Consider the following 23520-nt stretch of genomic DNA (forward strand, 5'->3'; position numbering starts at 1 on the left):
AAAAGGAGGAAATTCAATCACTGTCATGCTGGAGGCCGCGAGTAGGTTTATCCGGTGAAACACGTTAAGGACGAGCGGCTCTGTGCCCATCAGCTTTCCCTGACCTGCCTGGTATAATATCATGCTTCCTGTCAAAGGCATGAGCGGTGCCTGCTCACGGTCCACAGCTGAATCTGCGTTAGGGTTTTAAACAGGAGACCCCATAATGCTCCCAGTTGGGGTAACAATCTAATGCAAAGTTTTGGAAGGTCTTACCAAAAGTACACGTGGAGAGAGAGGGGGAGAGAAGGGGGAGGCAGACTCGTCACTCACGGCTGCCCGCACACTTTCCCCATACCCTCGGGGTGTGCCCGGGGCATGCGGCCTGGGCTCTGATTTGTGGGTTCTGTCCTCAGTGAGGCTTCCCAGGTGGTGAAGTGGTAAAGAACCCACTTGCCAATGCAGGAGACGTGGGTATGATCCCTGGGTCGGGAAGATCCCCTGGAGAAGGGAATGGCAACCCTCTCCATTATTCTAGCCTGGAGAATTTCATGGACAGAGGAGGCTGGCGGGCTACAGTCCAGGGGTTGCAACTGAATATGACTTAGCGACTAAACAACAGTCCTCAATGTGAGAAGGAACTCCTGCTCATCATACCCAGGGTGAATCTGAAAACACAGCCAACCATTTTCACCCACTCAGGGGCCAAGAGCCCCAGAGGGTCACTGGCTGCCCAGAAAGCCGCTCCTGGGCTCCCAGGAGCCTCGACTTTGGATGTGATCCAGGCCTGATAGAAACAGCCTCCTTGAAGAGCGTTCGGGTTCTGTCTGCGGCTCTTGCAGGTCACACCTCATGGGCCTGGCCTCTGACTGCTGAGGGAACGGTTCACAAAGGGCCCCGCACCTCCGTCTGTCTGGACCCTGAACCCCAGGACTCCGTCTGTCACCCACCAGGCTCCTTTTCTTTGCCTTCGTTCATTTCTATGTGTGAGACGAATCACTGCTGTTCAGTGTGGCTGGTCTAAACGTGGATCGTGATAAAGTGTAAACAATGAGCTCGATTTTCCAGCAGACACGTACTTCCCCGTGCATCTCTGGGCTTCCCATATATATAAAGCCGAATAAAAGTTTTGCTAAGACTCATCAGCTGAAAGTGAAAAGTGAAAGTTGCTCAGTCGTGTCTGACTCTCTGAGACCACACTGACTGTAGCCCACCAGGCTCCTCTGTCCATGGGATTCCCTAGACAAGAACACTGGAGTGGGTGGCTGTTCCCTTCTCCAGGGGATCTTCCTGACCCAGGGATCAAAGCTGGGTCTTCCACGTGGCAGGCAGATTCTTTACCATCTGAGCCACCAGGGAATTCTTTTCTTCAACAGGTTATAAAATAGACTGAGGCAAGCTTACGAAGAAAGCATGAAAGGCCAGCTTCCTGCCACTACAACACATCTCGTTTTCCGAGTTTACTGACATTAGGATTCACTGCAAAACGGTATGGACATCTGTCTAGTCACTAGGCTGAAAAAATTAGAACCATCCTGAGATTTTATATAACCAGAGATTGTCGATCATTCACTTTTCATTACACAATTTTTATGTCTAGTAAGGAAATCTTATTCATACAGGATGATGGTATTGAGGACTTTTTTCCCAACCAGATTCTTCAGATTGGGCTGCTAATAAAAATACAGTGAGACTCAGAGAGGAAAACCCTAAGCATGTGAAAAGTAAATGCTGGCATTCAGTAATAAGTGTTTATGTCAGCAAACAAACGCAGGACCGGCCACTCATGGCCCAGCTTCGTCTGCTCCAAGATTACAGGTCCTGGAACACAGGGGCTGCGCAGGCCCCAGTCCTACAGTGAGTCACCGAGAAGCCGTCACTTCTCAGAGCAGCTCCCGAACTGCACGGGTTTTGGTGGCCCACCACCTTGATAGGGCCAGGGAAGCAAGATTCTTATGAGAGTCCAACATGCTGACAACCAGAAGCAGTTCTGTCTAGTATGAACAGAATGTGGTTTGATGCATTCACGTAAATTAAATAAGCCTGACCCGCACCCAGGCTTCTGTGACCTGTTTGGAACCCACAGGGATCAGGCCATCGTACCTGCCAAGCCCGTGGAGAATCTATAGGCTGGACAATAAAAGCTGCCCCCGTTCCGTGGGCGCAGGTCGAGTTATTATTGCTGGGAGACACAAAATAGCTGTAAGTCCATCTTATAACACCCCTTATCTCTAATGTCAGTATTTCAACCAGACAGCTGCTCAAAATCCTACAAGAAATCTACCTCCACCTAAAATGATTCATTTAGGCCAGATTCCTGGAAAAGCTTCCAGCGGACCCTGAACTCCACACACAGTGGAATCCTGAAGCTGGCCGGCCACCAGCCCCCTGGCCCCTGGTGTGGACAGCACTGGCTGCCCAGCACTGGCTGCCCAGCGTTGCAGCCCTGCCCAGCTCTGATGTCTCATTTGCTCATTGTGAAGGCAGAGAAAAGAGATTTCAAAGAAGTGCTGTGCATGAGGTCACATGCACCACCTCCCACCTCCCCAGTGGCCTCGGATTCAGAATAAAACTCAGTCTTCCTGGATTGCTGGGTGACATTCCCAGGGTGACGTGCAAGACAGACCCCTGCCGTACAAAGACGTTATTACACAACTCCAGGCAGCTCTGGGTCTCACCCAGAGCATCAGAGAATTCAAATCGTACTGGGGGAGGGGGGGTTTCCACTCTTCCAAAAGCACACCACAGCTGGCTCTGCTGGCTTTCGGGCAGCATAAAATAACCCCCAAAGTGAAAAAGACTTCACATTGAATGTTTTTGAAAAAATGTAACCAATATTCGGGTGGAGAAAAGCAAGCCACGGCGGTGTCACTTACCTCCGCCAACGCAGCTGTCTTTGTCTCGAGCGAGGGTGGGTCAACCTTGTCCTGTGGGGGCAGAGAGTGAAGAAAAGTCCTTTAAGTCACAGGACTTCCTGGACGGTTGCTGCTCGGGGAGGATGGCTACACTGACACTCACCAAGGCTGGCAGCTTTTTGTTTCTGAACATGAATCTCCACATGGCTGTCTAACTTGAGGAGTTTCACTAGCTCTCAGAAAGCCCGTCAGTACAAACACCGAAAGAAGGGAACTTGCAAACTTTTGAGCAACTTTTACATTCAGCCAAAGGAAGTGATGTCCCATCCCCAACCTCAAGATGTAACCGAAAAAAAAAAAGTCACTCATTAATCTCCAGACGCACAGCCTTCAGCTAAGGAGCTGTGGTTATCACTGGGGGCCGGCCAGCATCTTAGGGTGACCTTGAGGCCCTCTGTCCTACGGAAGGTGCTCATTCAGCAGCAGCAGGCAAGACTTCTAACCTGTAAATAGGCCAATGGACACCTGATTAAAATTCCAATCACGTTCAGCCATAGGGGTTCAGCCTGGAGACACACACAGCTCCCTGCCTCCCCTTGTCTAGACTCAAAACTCCCATAACCTGAAGACTTTACTTAGCACCATGACTTGAGTCTTGAGAACAGAAACCACGGCTTTGCCTGCTTCTGCACACAGCATCCTGGGGGCACGCTTGTCATTTTCTGCTATAGTCTTCATTTCTCCTCTGTTCTCTGTTCCGAGGCTCAAATCCACTAAAACATGAGCAGGAGAAAGTGGGCAAACATATCTCTTTCACCCTTGACTAGTAACTGTGGCTCAAGGATCAGAAGACAGAGGGGCTGGATCCCCCCCAACCATGACTTTGGCCCCCTCCTGACTAATGGGCTACAGGAAGGGGCCCCGTGGGGACCCCAGCTTGAGAGAAGCCCGTGGTTACCAGCACCGCGAGTTCACCTGCTTCACTAGCGTGTCTTCACGGTGACGGGGCAGCTGCCGGCCAGGGCTCTCATTCCCTTGCGTCCCTGCCTCTCCATGGTGGATGGAGTTTACAAACTCCCAGATCCAGTGACACAGAGCATCTGGACGTGGAACCCCAGCTCATCAGCGCCTGCATCACCTCCAGGTGCGGCCAAGACTGCGAGCCCTGCTCCACGGCCGTGAGTCCTTGCTCTCCGACCCCCAGCTGGACAGTGAATGTTGAACGGCAGGAACACACTTCCTTCTACGTGACTGACTGCTCGTTTCTGCAGCTCCTACACTGGCCTTCGCCACACAGGACATTAGGGGCAAACGTCTGTGGTCTCTCTCCCCCCAGTTTCTCCCTCCTCGGCAAATGTCCCCTTTCCTCCTGTGGGAAGCAGATTCCACGCAGTCTGGTGAAAGTGACCCCACCGCTGCAATCCCCCACCACGGCAGGGGCGTGACTCAGGCCCTGTCATTCGCCAGGTGCCGTGCCCGGCACGGAACCCAGGCCAGGGAAAGCCTGTCCAGGCAGGAGCCACAGGGTCACACCGCAGATGCGGAGTTTGTTGGCCTGGAAATGGGCCTCGGATCAAAGAGGGAGACAGAGTCAGCGTCCTGCTGACAGTTTCAGGACCGTTAGGTTCAAAGCTGCCAGAAGTCATCTCTTTTCAATGACAGGAGGAGATAAACTGCCAGTCTGAGCAGCCAGACTGAGCTTCAGCCAGTCTGAGCTGGTTTCTGCAACTTGAAAAGGAGCCCTAAGGACACGGAAGTGGTGCATTCACAAATAAATGCCTAACAGCAAGAAATGGGGGCCCCCAAAGCCCCACAACTCCACGCATCCACCCACTACCTTTCTCAACTCACAGCCAACCCCCAAAGGAATGCCTTCTCGTGCAGGGTTCGCCCTGCAGAGTCTCCTGGCCCGGCCATCTGGAAACCCGGGGACTGTGCGCACGGACAGAGCACGCAGTGTCTGGGACTCTCCCTGAAAAAGGTTTGCTAAATTTTGCATAGCCTTCCTTTAGAGTCATTGGTCCTCTTTCCGTCTCATTTTCCGGGTCTCCAGTTTGCAGATAAGATTCAGAGAATGGAGAGGGAAACCAGTGATGGCAGAAGATGAAGCGACGACTCTCGTCATTCTGCAGACACACCGGCCCCCGTCACCCCTTCTCTCCCTCCAGCTGCCCCCCAGTCGGTCCCCCCGCTCCACGGGCAGCCAGACCCAAGTGCGGGCACATGGGGCAGGGGCTTTTCCAACTGCAGAGTGAAGCCCGGGGTCCTCCTACTCCGGCCCCGTCCCTGGGATGCTGGACAGCGCAGGGCACCCTCCCCATCACACCTCCACCTGAGCAGGAGAGCTAGGGGCAGGTGCGGAGGAGCCAGAGAGGGCAGGGGGCGGACAGGCCGCTCCATCTGGCCCGGCAGGAAGTCCTGCCTCTGAGTCGGCCCCTCTCCGCTCCTCTCGCCTCCCAGCCCCTCGCGTCACGTCGCCGCCTCGCTCTCATCACAGTGCCTCTGGTAACTTCAAGGCCGTCACGCTAGCCCACAAGGCAGAGCAAGCCAGAGGGGAGACGCTGTAAGACCCCTCGTCTGAGCAGACTGAACTCCAGGTGTATCTCATGAAGAGCAAACTGGTCAAACAAACCGGGGCAAGCAAATATTTTGTGCTTTGTGGATTTGAAATAAAATACCAGCGTTTTCTAAGCCAAGGATCAATGACCATTTGGGGAGAATCATGGCTTGAATGTCTGCATAGAGCCCCAGAAAGCGGTCGTGTGCCACAGGGCACACCCGAGGGCCACGTGCTCTGTGCTCAGTGCTGGGGTTTCCGGTCTGGGTAGGAAGCTTCCTTCAATGCTTCAAGGTCTTCTCAATATCTGGGTTTCAGCATATAAAGCGGACAGTCCGATTTTACAATGTAAGAAGGTCAGGCTCATTCCCAGAGTCGCTGTTTCCTGGAAAACTCTGTGCACAGTCCCTGGATGCCCAATTTTGACAAGCAAGCAGTTGACTGAATATGCTCTTAATTCCCAAATGAAATTAGCTCATGGGGTTGATTCTTGGAAAGCCAGGTTTTGCCTGGAGGGTCGCCGGTGTCCTGAATTCACAAATGTGCACAGAAGTGATGGCTGCCGGTCTCGTAGAAAGCTGGGGCTCCCGCTCCCGCCCAGCCCTTCCCCTGCTGGCACTGCTGGCCTTCCAGGAGAGGCAGCCACCAGGGGCTGGTGCCCAGGCTGTGGGACAGCAGGCCAGAGCACGCTTCCAGACACCAGGCGCTGGGCAAGGCACTCAACCACTGTGCCTGGGTTTCCGCGTTTGCAAAGATGAGGTGAGGTGGTGTCAGGGAGCCCAGAGAAACGAGCTGTACATGTTAGACGTCTGGCTTGCAGGGGCCTCAAGCAGAGTTGAGCTTGAGGATGATGCAGGAAAAGGAAGGGGTCCCCCAGGTGGAGCAGTAAAGAGGAGCCCCAAGACAGCCCACCCTGCTCTGAGAGCACTGGCCAGCACGTCTGTGATCCCCAGGAGTCGACCTCCAGGGGCTTGACTAGATCTAAAACGTTGGCTTAAAGCTCAACATTCAGAAAACTAAGATGATGGCATCCAGTCCCATCACTTCATGGCAAATAGATGGGGAAACAGTGGAAACAGTAGCTGACTTTATTTTGGGGTTCCAAAATCAGTGCAGCTGGTGGCTGCAGCCATGAAATTAAAAGACACATACTCCTGGCATCCGGTCCCATCACTTCATGGGAAATGGATGGGGAAACAGTGGAAACAGTGTCAGACTTAATTCTGGGGGGCTCCAAAATCACTGCAGATGGTGATTGCAGCCATGAAATTAAAAGACGCTTACTCCTTGGAAGGAAAGTTATGACCAACCTAGATAGTATATTCAAAAGCAGAGACATTACTTTGCCAAGAAAGGTCCATCTAGTCAAGGCTATGGTTTTTCCTGTGGTCATGTATGGATGTGAGAGTTGGACTGTGAAGAAGGCTGAGGGCCGAAGAATTGATGCTTTTGAACTGTGGTGTTGGAGAAGACTCTTGAGAGTTCGCTGGACTGCAAGGAGATCCAACCAGTCCATCCTAAAGGAAATCAGTCCTGAATATTCATTGGAAGGACTGATGCTGAAGCTGAAATTCCAAGACTTTGGCCACCTGATGCGCAGAGCTGACTCATTGGAAAAGACCCTGATGCTGGGAGGGATTGGGGGCAGGAGGAGAAGGGGACGGCAGAGGATGAGATGGGTGGGTGGCATCACCGACTCAGTGGATATGAGTTTGAGCAGACTCTGGGAGTTGGTGATGGACAGGGAGGCCTGGGGTGCTGCGGTCCACGGGGTCGAAAGAGTTGGACACAACTGAGCGACTGAGCTGAAGTGAACTGAACTGAAAGGTCCTTTATTCCACCTGCCAGCTCATGAGGGAGGGAGAGCAAAGCAGAGACAGCAGAGGGCAGCAGAGACACTGGCATGCAAGGCTGTCCGGCCTGACCCGAAGGCCACACTGGACGCGCCTGAAGCCTACTCCTTATAAAGAGGGCATGGATCAATTTAAGGGTCTGTCATTTGGAAACATTTAGCGATTACCAAAGCAGTGCCCTGACGCTGTTGGGCTTATCCAGCAGACCCTCTGCTGTACTGAGTCATGAAGGTCTTCGGATGGTGGCGGCGTGGACGCCCACCGTCGCCCCCACCTCCCACTGCCCTGCCGCGGGGCGGCTGCAGAAGGTCAGTCTGCCCTCCCGCGCCGCGGCGGCTTCCCCGCCCAACCTGAGTCATCCACCAGGGGGCAGCAGAGGACGCAGCCTGGGAGAGGCCGCCCCCACCCCCCCCCCCCCCCACACACACACACACACGAGCGGCTGGACAGTCCGCTCCTGAGGCCTCACTGATGCGCCCCTGGGAATAAGGTGCTGCCTGCCCGCGGAGACCGACTGGGGGAAGGCGGGCTTGTTTTCTACAGCCTCCCGTTTCCAGACCCTCCTCTCCCCCTCCCCTGGGGACCCAAAGCTCCAGAGGTCCATGGGCTGTCCGGCTTTTCATAGACTCCAGTGGGTTAATGCTTCCCTGGTGTAGCTCACACAGTAAAGAATTCGCCTGAAACACAGGAGACCCAGGTTCGATACCTGGGTTGGGGAGATCCCCTGCAGGAGGGCATGGCCACCCACTCCAGTATCCTTGCCTGGAGAATCCCATGGACAGAGGAGCCTGGCGGGCTACAGTCCAGGGGGTCATACAGAGCTGGACAGGGCTGAGAGACTAAGCACAGAACAGTGGGTCCATAGGCGTGTCACAGCCTCAGCCCCCGAGAAGCCCGCCCTCTTCAGCCCGTTGCTGGTTTCGGGGCTGCACCCTGTGTCCTTTCCAGATAAAACGAGCCAAGGCCTGTGTGGCCGGTCCCAGGGGAGGCCACGCCTGTTCGGGACAGGTGCCCCGCCTAGCGGGTCACCGCTCCTTCTCCTCCACCCCAGGGGCCGGGCCGGGCCGGGCAGTGATAACTGGGAGGAGAGCAGCTCAGAGCACGTCTCCCCCCAACTAGGCTGCGGATAAAGGCTCCTGAGGACTGTCCCACCGTGCACACTCGAAGGGGAGGGGGAGATAGAAAGGTGGCCCAGTGAATAAATGAACTGTGAGGAGGAAGGAAGGAGGCGAGAACCCCCAGGGGCTAAACGCGGCGCCAGGGGTGGACCACCACTGGGGAGCATGCACCTAACAGGGGACTGAGCATTTAGAACGTCTAATTTGATGGTGTTTAGTGCATTCGTGGCGGCCCAGCGGTAAAGAATCCGCCGGCAGTCCCTGGGTCGGGAAGACCCCCTGGAGGAGGGCATGGCAACCCACTCCAGTGTTCTTGCCTGGAGAATCCCGTGGACAGAGGAGCCTGGCGGGCTACAGTCCACGGGGTGGCGAAGAGTCGGACACGACTGAGCAATTTAGCATGCACAGGGTTGTGTAAACATCACTATCTATTCCAAAATAAGTTCATCACTTTGGCAGAAAAGCGCGTATGCGTTAGGCAGCCGCTCCTCGCCCTCCCCGAGCCCCAGCCCGGCCCAGGCCCCGGCAATGCAGTCTACACTCTGTCTCTGTGGATGTCCCCTCTGGAAGCGTCTCATCAGGGGAGCCAGGCTGCAGAAATACATGCCGGAAGGCTCACTTCACGTGGGGCCCTGCAGGGGGCGCTCTCCCTCGCGCCAGCCTTGCGTCCCCAGCGGGAAGCCGGGGGATGAGGCTGACTTGGGCATTGTGAAGACGGAGGACACTTTGCACCTGGGGATGCCACCTCTGGCTTTGAGAAAAGAAGGACGGTGACAGGGCGCGCAGCCAGTGAGAAACTCCAGCTCTTCTCCAATAAACTGGTTCAAAACGGCCCTCCCCAGCTTCCCCCGAGACCTAACACACACGCCTCCCCGCCCCGCCCCGCCCCTTCCGCCGCACATCTCCCCTCAGCGAGGCTGCAGATAAAGGCGCCTGAGGACTGTCCCACCGTGCACGCTCGGAGGGGAGGGGGAGATAAAAAGGTGGCCCAGTGAATAAATGAACTGTGAGGAGGAAGGAAGGAGGCGAGAAGGGCCCCGGCTACTCCGGCCCGCTTGTCTCAAGCTGCAGTTCCTCCGCTCTCCCCAGACAAACTCACTTTTGCTCACACAGAACTGCTCTTGGCTACCAGGTTGACAAGACGATGTGTGGATTTTTGTGTCTGGTTTCGCCTGTATCAGGTCCTGATTGCCTTGTCTGTACACTCGCCGTCTGCTCATCCATTCCTCTGGGCAGACGCTCCAGCTGTTGCCAGCTATTGGTAGTTGTGATCAGTGCTGCTGTGAACATGTGAGTACATGTATGAACATGCATCTACATGTATGTGTTTGAGTCCCTGCGTATATATCTAGGGCTAGAATTTCCTTGCTCCTGCAAACAGTAGTCATGTATGGATGTGAGAGTTGGACTATAAAGAAAGCTGAGCGCCAAAGAATTGATGCTTTTGAACTGTGGTGTTGGAGAAGACTCTTGGGAGTCCCTTGGACTGCAAGGAGATCCAACCAGTCCATCCTAAAGGAGATCAGTCCCGGGTGTTCATTGGAAGGACTGATGTTAAACTGAAACTCCAGTACTTTGGCCACCTGATGTGAAGAGTTGACTCACTGGAAAAGACCCAGATGCTGGGAAAGATTGAGGGCAGGAGGAGAAAGGGATGACGGAGGATGAGATGGTTGGATGGCATCACCGAGTCAATGGGCGTGAGTCTGAGTGAACTCGGGGAGTTGGTGATGGAGAGGGAGGCCTGGCGTGCTGCGGTTCATGGGGTCGCAAAGAGTCAGGCACGACTGAGTGACTGAACTGAACTGAACAAACAGCAGGATAGTAGAAAATTGTATCCAGTGGCAGCTGGTGCATGTTTTGAGACACAGGAGGTCTGATGGGCTGTCAGAGGGGGAATAAATGAATGAGCCGCCGTGGAGAGGGCGTCTCAGTACCAGTTAATCTGAAAATGCACGTATCTTGTGGTCAGCAATTTCACTGTTAGGTATCTAGACTAGGGAGAAAAATTCTAGCATGTGTTCATGAGACATTGAGCACCATTTTACAGAACAAAAAAATGAAAGTCATCTAACTTGGCTTCTTGGTAAGGGAACGGAAAAATAAGCTGATATTGTTCATATTGTGAAATGCTACATAGCACTCAAAAATAATGAACTAGGGCTACATAACTGACAAGGATAAACCTCAAAAATTAAAAAGTTCCAGAAGGAAGCACACAATGATTCCATCCATGCACAGATTAAAAACATGCCTGCTAACATCATTGATAAACACGAACTGTTGCGGGCTGAATCGCCCTCCCTCAGAGACTGAAGCTCTAGCCCCTGGCGCCTTAGAAGGTGACCGCGGGGGACACGTGGTCTTCACAGAGGCAATTATGTACATAAGGTCACGCGGCTGCCTGAGTAGCTTATCAGGGGAGACTAGGGACGCCTGCTTCCGGACACAGGGAGATGCCAGCCGTCTGCAAGGCTGGGAGACACATCTCAGAAGAAACCATTCTGCCGACACCTTGATCTCGGGCTTTCAGCCTCCAGAACTGAGAGGAACTAAGTTTCTGCTTTCCCAGCTGCCCAGTCAAAGTCTGTCGCAGCGCCTTAGCTGACTGAACAGGCTCGGAAGCCAGAGCATTCCTCTGTGGGTCCACCCAGAACAGCCGGGTAACCAGATCAAAATAGCCATAGAGTGTTTAAACAATCACAGTAATTAGACTTGAAATGTAAGCCAATCCCGGACACTGGGATTATTTTATGGACATTTTAACACACTACTTATACCTTTCTCTGCACCTGCAGAAAATACGCACTTATCTTAAATTGAGACTCGAGTGTCCTCAACATTGCTTTGCAAATCAGTTCAGTGTGGTCAGCAAACCCAGGCTGGACACTTTTCCTGACTCTGAAACGCTCTGTGCCAAGCTGTGGACACAGCTCGGGCAGTAACATATGTAGCCTGTGGCCATCTTGTCCAAATGGCAGCTGAATCCGAGCAGAATGTCAAGGTCCTCCCTCAGCCTTTGAGGACCAGAACTCTGTCTAAAGAAGCAGTATGGCGGACCACAGTTCAGAGAGAACGCTAACCATCTCGTTCTTTCCTCCCTGCCTCCTTTTAAGAAGCCCACCAGAATAAAGCGGGACTGGTTCCCAGTCCCAGGGAGCAGGGCTGGCTGCCTTGACCCTGCTCCAGCCCCCAGCACAGGCTGGGTCCATCCAGGCCTGATCCGCAGGTCAGAGGAACGTGGCTACACAGCTGAGGCACGTCTCAGACCTGCTAGCTCCCCCAACCGTGTGAGCCAGGTCCTTAGAATAAACATCTTTCCTTTCTCACTCAGCCTGTCATCTGTCTAAGAGACATGGATTCGATCCCTGGGTCAGGAAGATCCCCTGGAGGAGGGCATGGCAACCCACTCTAGTATCCTCGTCTGGAGAATCCTGACTGGAGCCTGGTGGGCTACAGGGCATGGGGTCCCAAAAAGTCGGGCATGACTGAGCGACTTAGCGCAGCACGCCCTGCTGGTCTGTCTCATTGGAGAACCCTGACCCGTTCAGGCCCTCTCGTTCATAACGGTGGCTCTCACTTCTGAAGACGGAAGAGTCTCCCAGTCCTTGTGATACTGAAACGTTCCCGCTTGATGTAAAGCCCCTCCCTGCCCGGGAAGCGGGGGCGGGACCAGGGCTCTTTCTCTTCCACACTCCGTGTGGCACCACCCTCGAGGCCGCCTGGGCAGCTCAGCGCGACTCGGGGGGCCTGCTGATGGAGAAACAGGAATTGCTCTGCTGGTTTCTGGGAGCTATGCCTCTTTTCTCCTACTCACTACAGGCTTGACTGTTTCTAAAGTAATTACCGTTTGTACACAGTGTTCCTGAAAACATCTGAAGAACAGCAGTTTAGACGCCTGCCTCCCTCAGTCCCTACGGTAACTGCATGAGGTACAAACTCCACGCTTCTTATGATGAGACTAACAAAGGCAGAGGGTCAGGAAGATTCCCAAAATCGTATGCCTGATAGAGCTGGGATTGAAACTGAAATCCAAAGCCTATGTTCTTAACCATTACAATTTGCTTCCAATCATTTTGCTTTTTAAAAGCACTTATGAAAAAGGGGGAAAAAAGCACTTATGGGTTTACTCCCTCAATCTTGTGTATAAGAGATTCCAGTCACTCAAATGTGTTTTTAGAATGTGTTAGATATTTTGCCAAGAGAAGTCTCTCTCTCCTCCCCTTCGTTCGAGAAGGTCAATAATCTGACAAAATAATCATATCAGATAATAACTGAGCACATAAAAGTTGTCTTGCTTTTTAGCTCTCAGACCAAAAGAATTTTGACCAATGTGAGCAGAAAAACATGCAAAGTTTCTTTCCCAATAATCCCTGATGAGCACTTCGTATGATCTGAGGAAACCAGAATATATGCCTTCATCACCCTGATGCACTCGGCAGCGAGGAAAGCTGGTGTCACTGCTGACTTCATTTCCCAGGGCAAAGCATCTCCATTTCTGTCGCTGGTCACTGTGGACCAGGGCTTCCCAAGTGGCGCTAGTGGTAAAGAACCCACCTGCCAATGCAGGACACGTAAGAGAGACGGGTTCGATCCCTGGGTCTCAGATGCCCTGAGAAGGGAATGGCAACCCACTCCAGTACTCATGCCTGGAGAATCCCATGGACAGAGGAGCCTCGTGGGCCACGGTCCATGGGGTCACGACTGAAGCATCTTCACACGCATGCATGTGGGCCAGGACGAGATAGGAACACGGGAGTGGCTGTAGGACGCGTTTGCTGACTCCCCCACACCCCCTGGGGCGGGAGGGCTTGCATTGCCGGGGGTCGTGGGGGTGGTCTCCAGCTCCTCTCTAAGCGGGGCTGTCTCCAGCAACCCCCCAGTGACTCCACATCCCACCCGCCTGACCCTGTCCTCCACGTGCTTCTTAGCGCTTCTTGACTTTAGCTGCACATCACTGGATGGAAACCGTCCAGCGTGGGAGGAGGCTGGAGCAGTAACACTGCTGAGCATGTTGGGGGCACAGCCTGAGGAGCCGAGTGATGGATCAAGCATCCGGCAACTGACCTACGCCCAGGCCTGCCTGAGGAGCTTTCCCAGCACCGACTCTTCCAGCGGTCCAGCTAACGCAGTGTGCCGACCAGAGCTGGGCACCTGGACCTTCTGAGCCGGCGACCCACGCTCATGTGCCAGCCACAGGGGCAGCTGTTAAAGTGGGTGCTCAGGAGCACGCAGTCACCACAGAGATGCTTCCAGAGAAGGAAGCCCAGTCAGGGGACCTCCCAGCAGCTGCCTGGTCTCGTCAAACGCACCACAGCGAAGAGCAAACAGCACCACCACCAGCATGTCTTTAATTTCATTCTAAAGCTCTAATTTTAATCACACACAGCACTAAACTGCAGACAAAGCTAGAGCGCTCAGTGACATAAGTAAGCTGAGAGCTTTAAGTCTATGTGAAGAAGAACGTGCTCACGACATTTAACTTCCCAGCAGAGGCAAAACACTGATTCATTGCTTTGGAAAATCAAATTTAAAGAGTAAAGAGGGTCTTCCCTGGGAATCAACTCTGAAAAAAAAAAAAGAAGACGAATCCACCTTGAATGCAGAGGACATTGGTCGAATCTCTGGTCTGGGAACTAAGATCTCACACGGGGGTGCACGCTAAGTCGCTCAGTCGTGTCCGACTCTTTGTGACTCTATGGACTGTAGCCCGCCAGGTTTCTCGGTCCATGGGATTCTCCAGGCAAGAACACTGGAGTGGGTTGCCATTTCCTTCTCCAATGCATGAAAGTGAAAAGTGAAAGTGAAGTCGCTCAGTCGTGTCTACTCTTAGCGACCCCATGGACTGCAGCCGACCAGGCTCCTCCGTCCATGGGATTTTCCAGGCAAGAGTACTGGAGTGGGGGGCCATTGCAGTGTAGGGTAAAAAGCCTTTTAAAAGCAAGAATCAAAGGAATAGTTGATTAAAACTCCCTGTCTTGGGCTGAAGCCTCCAGTGTTCAGACTGGAAGGTCTCGCTCAGGGCGGGCCCCCGGAGGAGACGAGCCGCCTGCAGCGCCGGAAACGGAAGCTCTCAGGAGGCTTGCAGCTAGCAGTCCTCTTGCTGTGCCCTCGCGTGGCAGGAAGAGGGCGAGGCCGTGCTCTGGGGTCTCCTTTAAGGGCACTAACCCCACATATGAGCCTGGGGCACTGTCCCTGTCACTCACACGCTGACTTTCCCATCACCTTCTTATATTTAACAATTATTTTAATCAACTGTATACCAAAAATTGTAATAATTCAAAGGAAACGTAATAGTCTTGTGGTTACAGAAAATTCAGTTTAAAGATCATTTTCAATTTATGAACAGATTTTTTTTTTTCTGCAAGAATATATAAGGTGATGTGCTCACTCACGTCCGACTCTTTTCGACCCCATGGACTCCTACAGGCTCCTCTGTCCATGGGATTCTCCGGGCAAGAATACTGGAGTGGGTTGCCATTCCCTTCTCCAATAAGGTGATGAATGGACGACTTTTTATCAAATACCCATGTTTATCACATTAGGATAACATCCTAAGGGACAAATGGAAGGGAAAGCCGAATTCAAGGATTAAAGAGTCACAAAAATTTATGCCTGTTCAGCTAAAAGCATTTTCGTGTATTTTTTCAGCAAAATGCTGGTGGGTTATCCAATTGCTACAGTGTTTAGATTCCAGGGGAAACATTTCAGAGTGTTACAGTAGCTTTATTTTGAAATGTCAACATGTTTAAATGCTAGAGGAGTTCCACTTTGTAATTAAAAAAGCTTTGATGCAAAAAGGCATTAGCTGTCTGGGGGCCCTGGCCCTCAGGTCTGCTGAGGAGACCCCTGTGTCTGTTTTGGGGGGCAGGGAAGCAGCTGCTTCAGGGGTGGTGGGGGCGGCTCCTTGTTTCGCTTCTTGCAGTCTGGCAGTCAGTCCCTGGTGTGATGAACTTATTTACATCCGGGAAAACACTGTTTCAATTAGGCCAGTCCTCGGGAGGTCTAGAAAAATAAGTCAGTTACTTCTCTGAGTCCCAGATGACAGTGAACTCCGGGGCCATCAGGCCCGCAGTGCAGCAGTCCAGGCAGAGGGTCTTCTGTGATTCCGACATATCCGTGCCAGCATCTGCCCTCAGGCGCCCAGATCACAGGCCGGGGTGAGAGGCAGGTTCTGTGACTCCGTCCTTCCCCACATCCTGGTCCCCTGTCTGGATGAGGTCTTTAAAAGAAGGAGTTGGGGAGGGTATGAAGGAGCTAACCGGCCTAATTGAGCTTGTATGTATCTGTGTGGTGGACATTTCTTCACTGGAGATGATTACAAATCCCACTGGCCTTCTCTTCATCACCTGTCCCAGGGAAATGATTTTATTTCATGAGAGGCACTGGAAACGCAAGGCTTCAGTTTGCCCTTAGTTGCAAAGAACATTTACAATGTAAAACAACTGACATACGATGCCTCATTTTAGCTTTCAAAACAGGAAGAATCCAGAAGGAATAAAATTTGGACTCTACAAAAGGATCTGGATAAATGCCAAGAGTTTAGATACACCGGAAACGAGAGTGAGAGGGAGCGATCTCGAGCCTCTGATGGACTCAGCGTTTCTGTAGAAGAAGGCAGGGAAAACACTGGAAGGCGGGGCATTGCCATTTCCATTAGGGTGTCTCAGAGGTGTTGTCGTCAGTTCGGTAATAACTTACCTGTGTATCTTTAAAGGACGCTAATCATGTGCTTTTAAAGATATTTAAAGTGTTTAGAAGGATCTGATATGCTCGACTTTTGGAAAGCATAATTGATAGCTATGGAGACAAAGGAAAACCATAGAGGATCCAGGGAAAACAAAAATGAAATAGAAGGGGCTGGCAGAGGGGGAAGTAAAAGGAAAAGAAAGGTTTGTATGACTCTTGACAAGCCATTTTATTTTTATAATTATTTGAAACTTTTAAGCTCTAAAAATATTTAAAATGTTTCACATACATATACTCACACACATAATTTGTAATTGATGAGTATATTTGGATGCAAACGTTTTAAGATTTTGAGAAAACACATTTAAATTTATGTCCTATCACTTAATTATATAAAGAGTCTATAACTGATTAGAGGGAAAGGATTAGGAGGAATAATCAAATAGTCTTAAAGGCGTGCAGTTGCAAAAAGCCAGGGTCGGTGGGGTGAGGGGGATTTTACAAAATATTTTTTAAAATCCCTCCCTAGACCTCAGCGAACACAAAACAGAAGTGAATGACTTCTAGTTAGTTACAGGGACTCTTATGTTAACTTATTCATGGAAAAATACTGGAAAATAGAGTACATAATAAAATAAGGCTCAAAATAAGGTAGAATCCTGACACCAGGACATGGGGACAGTCCCACAGCAAAGCCACCACCTCCGCTGGGGGACACCAGGTACCAGGCAGGAACTGGGTGTTTTCAGGTCACCCCTTGGTGGTGGGGAGGGGTGACAGCAGGCACCCCCAGCCCCCAGATGGAGAAACTGAGGCACAAGACTTGGGAGAAGTATCCAGGTGCACCCAGCCCACCAGTGACCCAGAATATTCCCTGGACTAAATCACACCAAAGTGCAACCAGTGGTTGGAAGCTTTACTAAGAAATAGAGAAAATCAGACAAGTCACCTTATTAACAAAAACAAAATAATTTACTCGAGGGTAACCATAAGGTTAAAATGCACTAACAGTTCACTCCTTTCAAAGTGATCGTCTCTGTGATCCAGTGACAGGCAGCACATAACATGCTTATAAAATGACAAAATGAGGGCAAGTGAAATGCCTTTTAAAGCCTACATTGATTTTCCGTCGTTCCTTTTAACCAGTACTCCTTAAACACTGCATACTAAATCTGTCTCTTTGACCCTGAGGCTTTGTACAAACTAATTAGCGCCTTAAAAAAAAATGTCCAGAAAGGAGACCCAGAAATTATTGTGCAGTTTCACTAAATATTCTCCAAAAGGAAAATCAAAAAACAAACTTCCACTGATGAAGCGTGCGTGTGGGCATGCTAAGTCACTCAGTCGTGTCCGATCCTTTGTGACCCCGCAGACTGTAGCCTGTCAGGCTCCTCTGTCCACGGGATTCTCCGGGCAAGAGTACGTACTGGAGTGGGCTGCCATGCCCTCCTCCAGGGCATCTTCCCGACCCAGGGATCGAACCTGGGTCTCTGATGTCTGCTGCATTAGCAGCCGGGTTCTTTACCCCTGGCGCCACCTGGGAAGCTCCTGGTGAAGCATACGAGGGCGGGGGGGCAAGCTGTTTTTAAACCCGGTGCTAACTGGCTGCTGCTGCTGCTGAGTCGCTTCAGTCGTGTCCGACTCTGTGCGACCCCACAGACCAGATGTGTTCGCATTTGCAGCCTGAGTGTAACAAAAGGCAGTGAGCGCTTGGTCCCCCACAGCTCACAAACGCGCCCCCACCGTGCTGAGACGCGGACTCGAGGGCCAAGTGACAGCCTTCTGCTTCGGACTAGGTTTTGTTGGGTGACGTCACAGGTATGGGCCCTTAAGCCCCGCGCACCTGGTCGGTCTGTGAGGTGCCGGACCAGCTGGGGTGTGCCTGCCCTTCACCCTGGACCTGGCCACGTGGGAGGTCAGAGATGTGGGAGGGGGCACAGGTGAAAATCCGCTAAGAAGGGAAAGCCTCCTGGGGGCGGGTTCTTGCCCCAGCACAGGTCCTGGGCCCTCCTGAACCCCAGGAGAACTGGGGCTGGGCGCCGGCACTCACAGAGAAGAAAGGAGGTGCTAAGGGAGCAAGGGAAAGAAGGCCTCTGGGTCCTGAGCCCCACACGGCAGGGACCCCTCAAGGTCTGAGTCGTGTGGATCCCAGGGAAGGGACCATCCCAACAAGTCAGGCAACGAGCCCTGAACCACAGACCCAGCCGGACCCACCAGGAGCCAAATGCTCCTGAATTGCCTGGACTTCCTTGAAACCACATCCTGCACCCAAACTTTCCCGGGATCTGGGTCTAGGACCCACAGGGAGGGGTCCCTGCTCCCCTCGGCTGCACAGTTACAGCAGAGAGAGAAGCTGGGCGGCGAGGGATGTTTCATTTTGCATTAAATCTAGAAAACATCCCTGAATTTTCCAGCTGCATTTCTAAGCTATCTTCTCAAATTCAAACATTGAAACTCCCATGGGGATGAGCAAACAAGGCTGAAAATCACTTCTAAGATGTTTGAGGATAACTAGACACAAGGCGGCTGAAAACTGCCTCTGAAACCGCTGCTGGCATTTCCAGTCTGGGTTTGTGGATCCCACATTGTACACACAGGAGCCTCTGAGAATTTTCCTCTTGAAATTCTCTAAGGTTGCTGAAGTCTCTGAGGATTCTGGTGATGGTTTTGATCATGCTTCTGATCTCCATAATTGGTTTTCAAGAGTTAAGCGCTACAATGAGAAATATTAAATATGACTAAAACCTAGACAGCGTATTAAAAAGCGGGGACATCACTTTGCCAACAAAGGTCCGTCTAGTCAAGGCTATGGTTTTTCCAGTAATCATGTATGGATGTGAGAGTTGGACTGTGAAGAAAGCTGAGCACCAAAGAATTTATGCTTTTGAACTGTGGTATTGGAGAAGACTCTTGAGAGTCCCTTGGACTGCAAGGAGATCCAACCAGTCCATCCCAGGGGAAATCAGTCTTGAACATTCATTGGAAGGACTGATGTTGAAGCTGAAAGTCCAATACTTTGGCCATCTGGTGTGAAGGGCTGACTTATTTGAGAAGCCCTTGATGCTGGGAAAGGTTGAAGGCAGGAGAAGGGGACGACAGAGGATGAGATGGTTGGATGGCATCACCGACTCAACAGACATGAGTTTGAGTAAGCTCCGGGAGTTAGTGATGGACAGGGAGGCCTGGTGAGCTGCAGTCCATGGGTTCCAAAGAGTCGGGCACGACTGAGGGACAACAGGAAGATATCACACGGACAGGAAAGCAAGCCAGGGAATAAGCTGCAGCCGGCACTGAAGTTTCCCATCTTGAGATAAATTATGACCCTCAGAGCGTGATGAAAGGTGCAGGCACTACTGAGAGGACTTCGTATTCACATAAGGAGGCGCTATTTGCGTGTTTTATCCTCTCCTTTGTCATCACTCGTTAGTCTTACAAATTCTGTCAAAGATGGAAGCATTCCGGCACTCCTGTTCTCTGAGGGGGTGGTGAAGCTATTCCCCCTCTGACCGTCCGTGATCCCAGCATCTACACCGACAGGAGGCTGACGTGCGGCTGGGAGGCGAGAAGCGCCCGGGTCCTCAGGCCTCCATCAGAGATAACGGACGCGGCGCAGGTGCAGGAGCGGACAGTGCGCTGGCCGGCCCGGCAGCGGTCTGACCCTTCCCCTCTGCTCCTGAGACAGCATCCTCAATAAGAACAAGAAACCCGCCTCCCGGCTGCAGCGTGGCCGCCGTAAACGCGGCCAGTTTATAGTCTAGTGAATTCTTGGGCCCCGGGTCAGCTGTGCCCGGCAACCGCTGGCTCCCCAGCCCGTCCCACACGTCAGCGCAGAGCCGCTGGCTGGCCCCCAGCGTCCCCCCCCTTCCTCACCGGGCACCATCACTGGGGCACGGCCTGTGCGGTGTGTGCCAGAACCACCACCTGGGGCCCTTCCTGAATCTAAACCTGGGCTTCCTTCTGTTGCTCGGGGAAATGTACAGAAATCCTGTCTAGCGATTTCATTTCTCCCTGGCTCCATCAAAGGCTCTTCTCCCGAGAGAGCCGCCCCAGCTGCGGTTTGGGGGAGCCCTGTGGTGTCGACTCCCTCCCTGTTCAGTCAGGGCCACCTCGGTCAGTGAACCCAGAGGCCCCGGGCTCACCACCCCCAAAGTGTGGGAGGGGTCGCAGGGAGGAAATTAAAATCCAGAGAACTCTGCAGAAATGCATATGAACCAGTGTGAAGCCAGCACTTCTGGATCCGCCCACAGGAGGACCACACTGACCGGGCACCATGTCCCCTGCACAGGATGTGACCTTTCGTGTGGAGACACTGATGGGCTCACAGACTAATTCAGGGGCCTCATGGCAGGTAGGGCTTCCCCAGGTGCCTCATGGTAAAAACCCGCCTGCCAGTGCAGGAGACACAGGAGACCGGGGTCCGATCCCTGGGCCGGGAAGATCCCCTGGAGGAGGAAACGGCAATCCACTCCAGTACTCTTGCCTGGAGAACCCCACGGACAGAGGAACCTGGTGGGCTACAGCCCATGGCTTTGCAAAGAGCTGGACATGACTGAGCGCAGCACCACGTGACAGGTAGGCAAGGTTGCCCGAGCTGAGTTCTCATTATAAAAATAAACCACACGTCTCCAACCCAGCTGCAAATACGGTGAGAAGAAGTCCTTCACAGCCACCAAAAAGCATGGCCTCCAGGCCCTGACTGAGCAGAGGGTGCGCAGGCCCACGGGGGCCCCAGGGCAGGGCTGGGCCCCAGGGTCCCCCGCAAGTGTGCTCAGGTCCCGTGCCCCCTCTTCCCGCTGGAGCGTCGGAACTGAGCTGGGAGGCTTCTTCCGCGGCCTGCCCTGCTTTCCCATCCTCCTCTGCTGCGTCTCTTCACCAAGGCCTCTCCCCGCCTCTGAAGTCGCGCCCCGGCCGCTCTCCACGGTGCTGAGCCCAGCAGGCCCCGGCTAGGTCTGCACTGCCTCGGCACCTGGATCATTGCCCTCCCGAAACCCTCCTCACTGAGGCTTCAGCACCACAAACTCCTCCTCGGCCACACCCAGTGTCTCAGAAAACGTCCTCAGCTCTGTCTGCGTCCCACGTGTGTCCACAGCAGGACCTCAGCCACACCCAGCGTCTCAGAAAACGTCCTCAGCTCTGCGTTCCACGTGTGTCCACAGCAGGACCTCATCTTACAACTTCCCTGCCTAACTTTTGCTCTGGTCCAAGCAGTCGTGGGCTCTCACGCAGACAAGCGCATAACTGTCCAGCACAGCAGCCAGGGTGACCAGTGGGCGCTCGAGGTGCATGTCACGAGACCCCAGAGGTCTCCACCAGCTGAGTCTCAGAGCTCCGTCCTTACCAAGGCCTGGAAGGACCCTCCCCTGCATGCCCCCGCCACGCCCTCCCCACACTCGCTCTGCACCGCCTCCTGGCCACCCCGCTGTTCCGCGCTGTCTCTGCACGGCCAGCGCCCTCCTGTTTGCTGAGCTGCTGCCAGGCCCTCGTCCTCCCCACCTTCATTCACGGGGCCCGCCCTGACCACACCGGCCACACTGGCTCCACTTCCAGCTCCTGGTTCCCTCCCCCATCCTCAGCGCTGGTCACTTTCCCCAACTTGGCGGCCACGTTCGCGCTGGGCTCTCACCTCCTGCTGGGGGCGCGCTGGACCATGGCCCAGCTGCTTCCCACTGGGAATATATCCAGTCCTTAGCTACTCTCTCCTCAGCGGCTCCACGTTTGCGCTGGGCTCTCACCTCCTGCTGGGGGCGCGCTGGACCATGGCCCAGCTGCTTCCCACTGGGCACACATCCAGTCCTCAGCCACTCTCTCCTCCCTGGCTCTGTGCTCTCTGCTCCCCCTCCCTGTGAATCTGTTGCGTGTCTAACCCTGTCTCCGGGCCAGCTCTAATCTCTCCTATCATCAGTGGTTTGGGAAACCTGGATCAACACAGAAGAAAAGGTGGAGTCAGATTCCTAGCATCACCACAGGTAGTGACAGAGTCACCGAAACTCAAAGAGCTACAAGTGGGAGATTAAACTATAAGCTTGTAGATGACAGAGGAGGAGTAAACTTCTGTGACTCCAGAATGGAGAAAGAGGCTTAAATGAAAAAATCCCCCAAGGCTCAAACCAGAAGGCCATAAACGAAAGTGGATTTGAAAATAACACCTTTATTATTTTGATCCACTAAAGGACAGAGTTACTATACAGTGGATATATCAGAACATGAAACAGGTCTTTAACTTACAAGGAACAAACATCAGGAATAAATAAGGACAGGGGCTTCCCGTGTGGCTCAGCTGGCCAAGAATCCACCTGCAACGCAGAAGACCTGGGTTCGATCGCTGGATTGGAAAGATCCCCTGGGGAAGGTAAAGGCTACCCACTCCAGTATCCTGGCCTGGAGAAGTCCATGGACTAGGGACTGGAGAAGGCAGTGGCACCCTACTCCAGTACTCTTGCCTGGAAACTCCCATGGATGGAGGAGCCTGGTAGGCTGCAGTCCATGGGGTCACTGAAGGTCGGATACAACTGAGCAACTTCACTTTCACTTTTCACTTTCACGCATTGGAGAAGGAAATAGCAACCCACTCCAGTGTTCTTGCCTGGAGAATCCCAGGGACAGGGGAGCCTGGTGGGCTGCCGTCTGTGGGGTCACACAGAGTGGGACACGACTGAAGCAACTTAGCAGCAGCAGGCACTGTATAGTCCATGGGGTTGCAAAGAGTCAGACACGGTTGAACGACTTTCACTGAATCCAAAGAAAAAGACAAAAATTCAAACTCAGAAATGGGCTAACGGTATGAACAAGTGATTCTCAGAAGAGAAAACCCAAGTGGATACCAAGGTTATGATGAAGCTTTAATTGTTATTAATTAGAGTCATGCAAGGTAAGTCAACAAGATTCCCTGTATGCAGCTTGGTGAGGCTGACGCTGGGCAGTGCCTGGGGTCATGGAGGCGGCTCCGTGCATGGCAGGGGTGCAGACGGGCACTGTGGCTCAGGTGCTGTCGGCGGTCACCCAGGGACATCCTCTCCATTGGGATCCCATACAGATGTCTAAATATGCCTGCAGGTGGTTGTGAAATAAACCAGTGTGCCCATCAGCTGTGGGGGTGCTTGTTCAGGGGAGGAAACCTCACACTGTGTGCACGGCAATGACCAGCAGCTTAGGGAGCAGGGACCACGCATCGCCAGGACAGCCATACTCACTCCAGCACGTGTGATGGGGTGTGGTGAGCGGGTACGAGGCGCCCCTCACTTCCGTTGTAAATGGAGAGAAACAGCCGTAGGAATTTCCCCACGCTTCGTCTTCTGTGTGCACCTAGATAGCCCCGATGGGGCCCCAGGGCGTCTGTTAATGGCCCCATATCAAAACCCACAGTGTCTGACACTCACATTGGGGGACGTTTGCATGAACTTTTGACCTCCTAAAAGCAGAACACTCTGAGTGTTCAGAATGTTCAGAACGCTGAATCAATATTTACTCTA

The 23520-nt window shown here is 52.9% G+C and overlaps 1 protein-coding gene across 2 annotated transcripts in view; it reads right to left on the reverse strand.

The window, feature by feature from the left end:
* RPS6KA2 (ribosomal protein S6 kinase A2) overlaps positions 1–23520 on the reverse strand; it is a 334483-nt gene that overhangs the window by 278084 nt on the left and 32879 nt on the right. Inside the window, exons 1-2 of one of the 2 annotated variants that reach the window (XM_069599348.1) lie at positions 2998–3171; positions 2856–2906 (exon numbers count right to left, since the gene is read on the reverse strand). In XM_069599348.1, the coding sequence (XP_069455449.1) occupies positions 2856–2906; positions 2998–3039 (93 nt within the window). In that variant the 5' untranslated portion in view covers positions 3040–3171. Of the gene's footprint in view, positions 1–2855; positions 2907–2997; positions 3172–23520 lie in introns of those variants that run through there. The other variant, XM_069599347.1, reaches the window with a different exon arrangement.

Source organism: Ovis canadensis, chromosome 8, assembly GCF_042477335.2.
Source record: "Ovis canadensis isolate MfBH-ARS-UI-01 breed Bighorn chromosome 8, ARS-UI_OviCan_v2, whole genome shotgun sequence".
In the NCBI taxonomy this organism is placed as follows: Eukaryota; Metazoa; Chordata; class Mammalia; order Artiodactyla; family Bovidae; genus Ovis; species Ovis canadensis.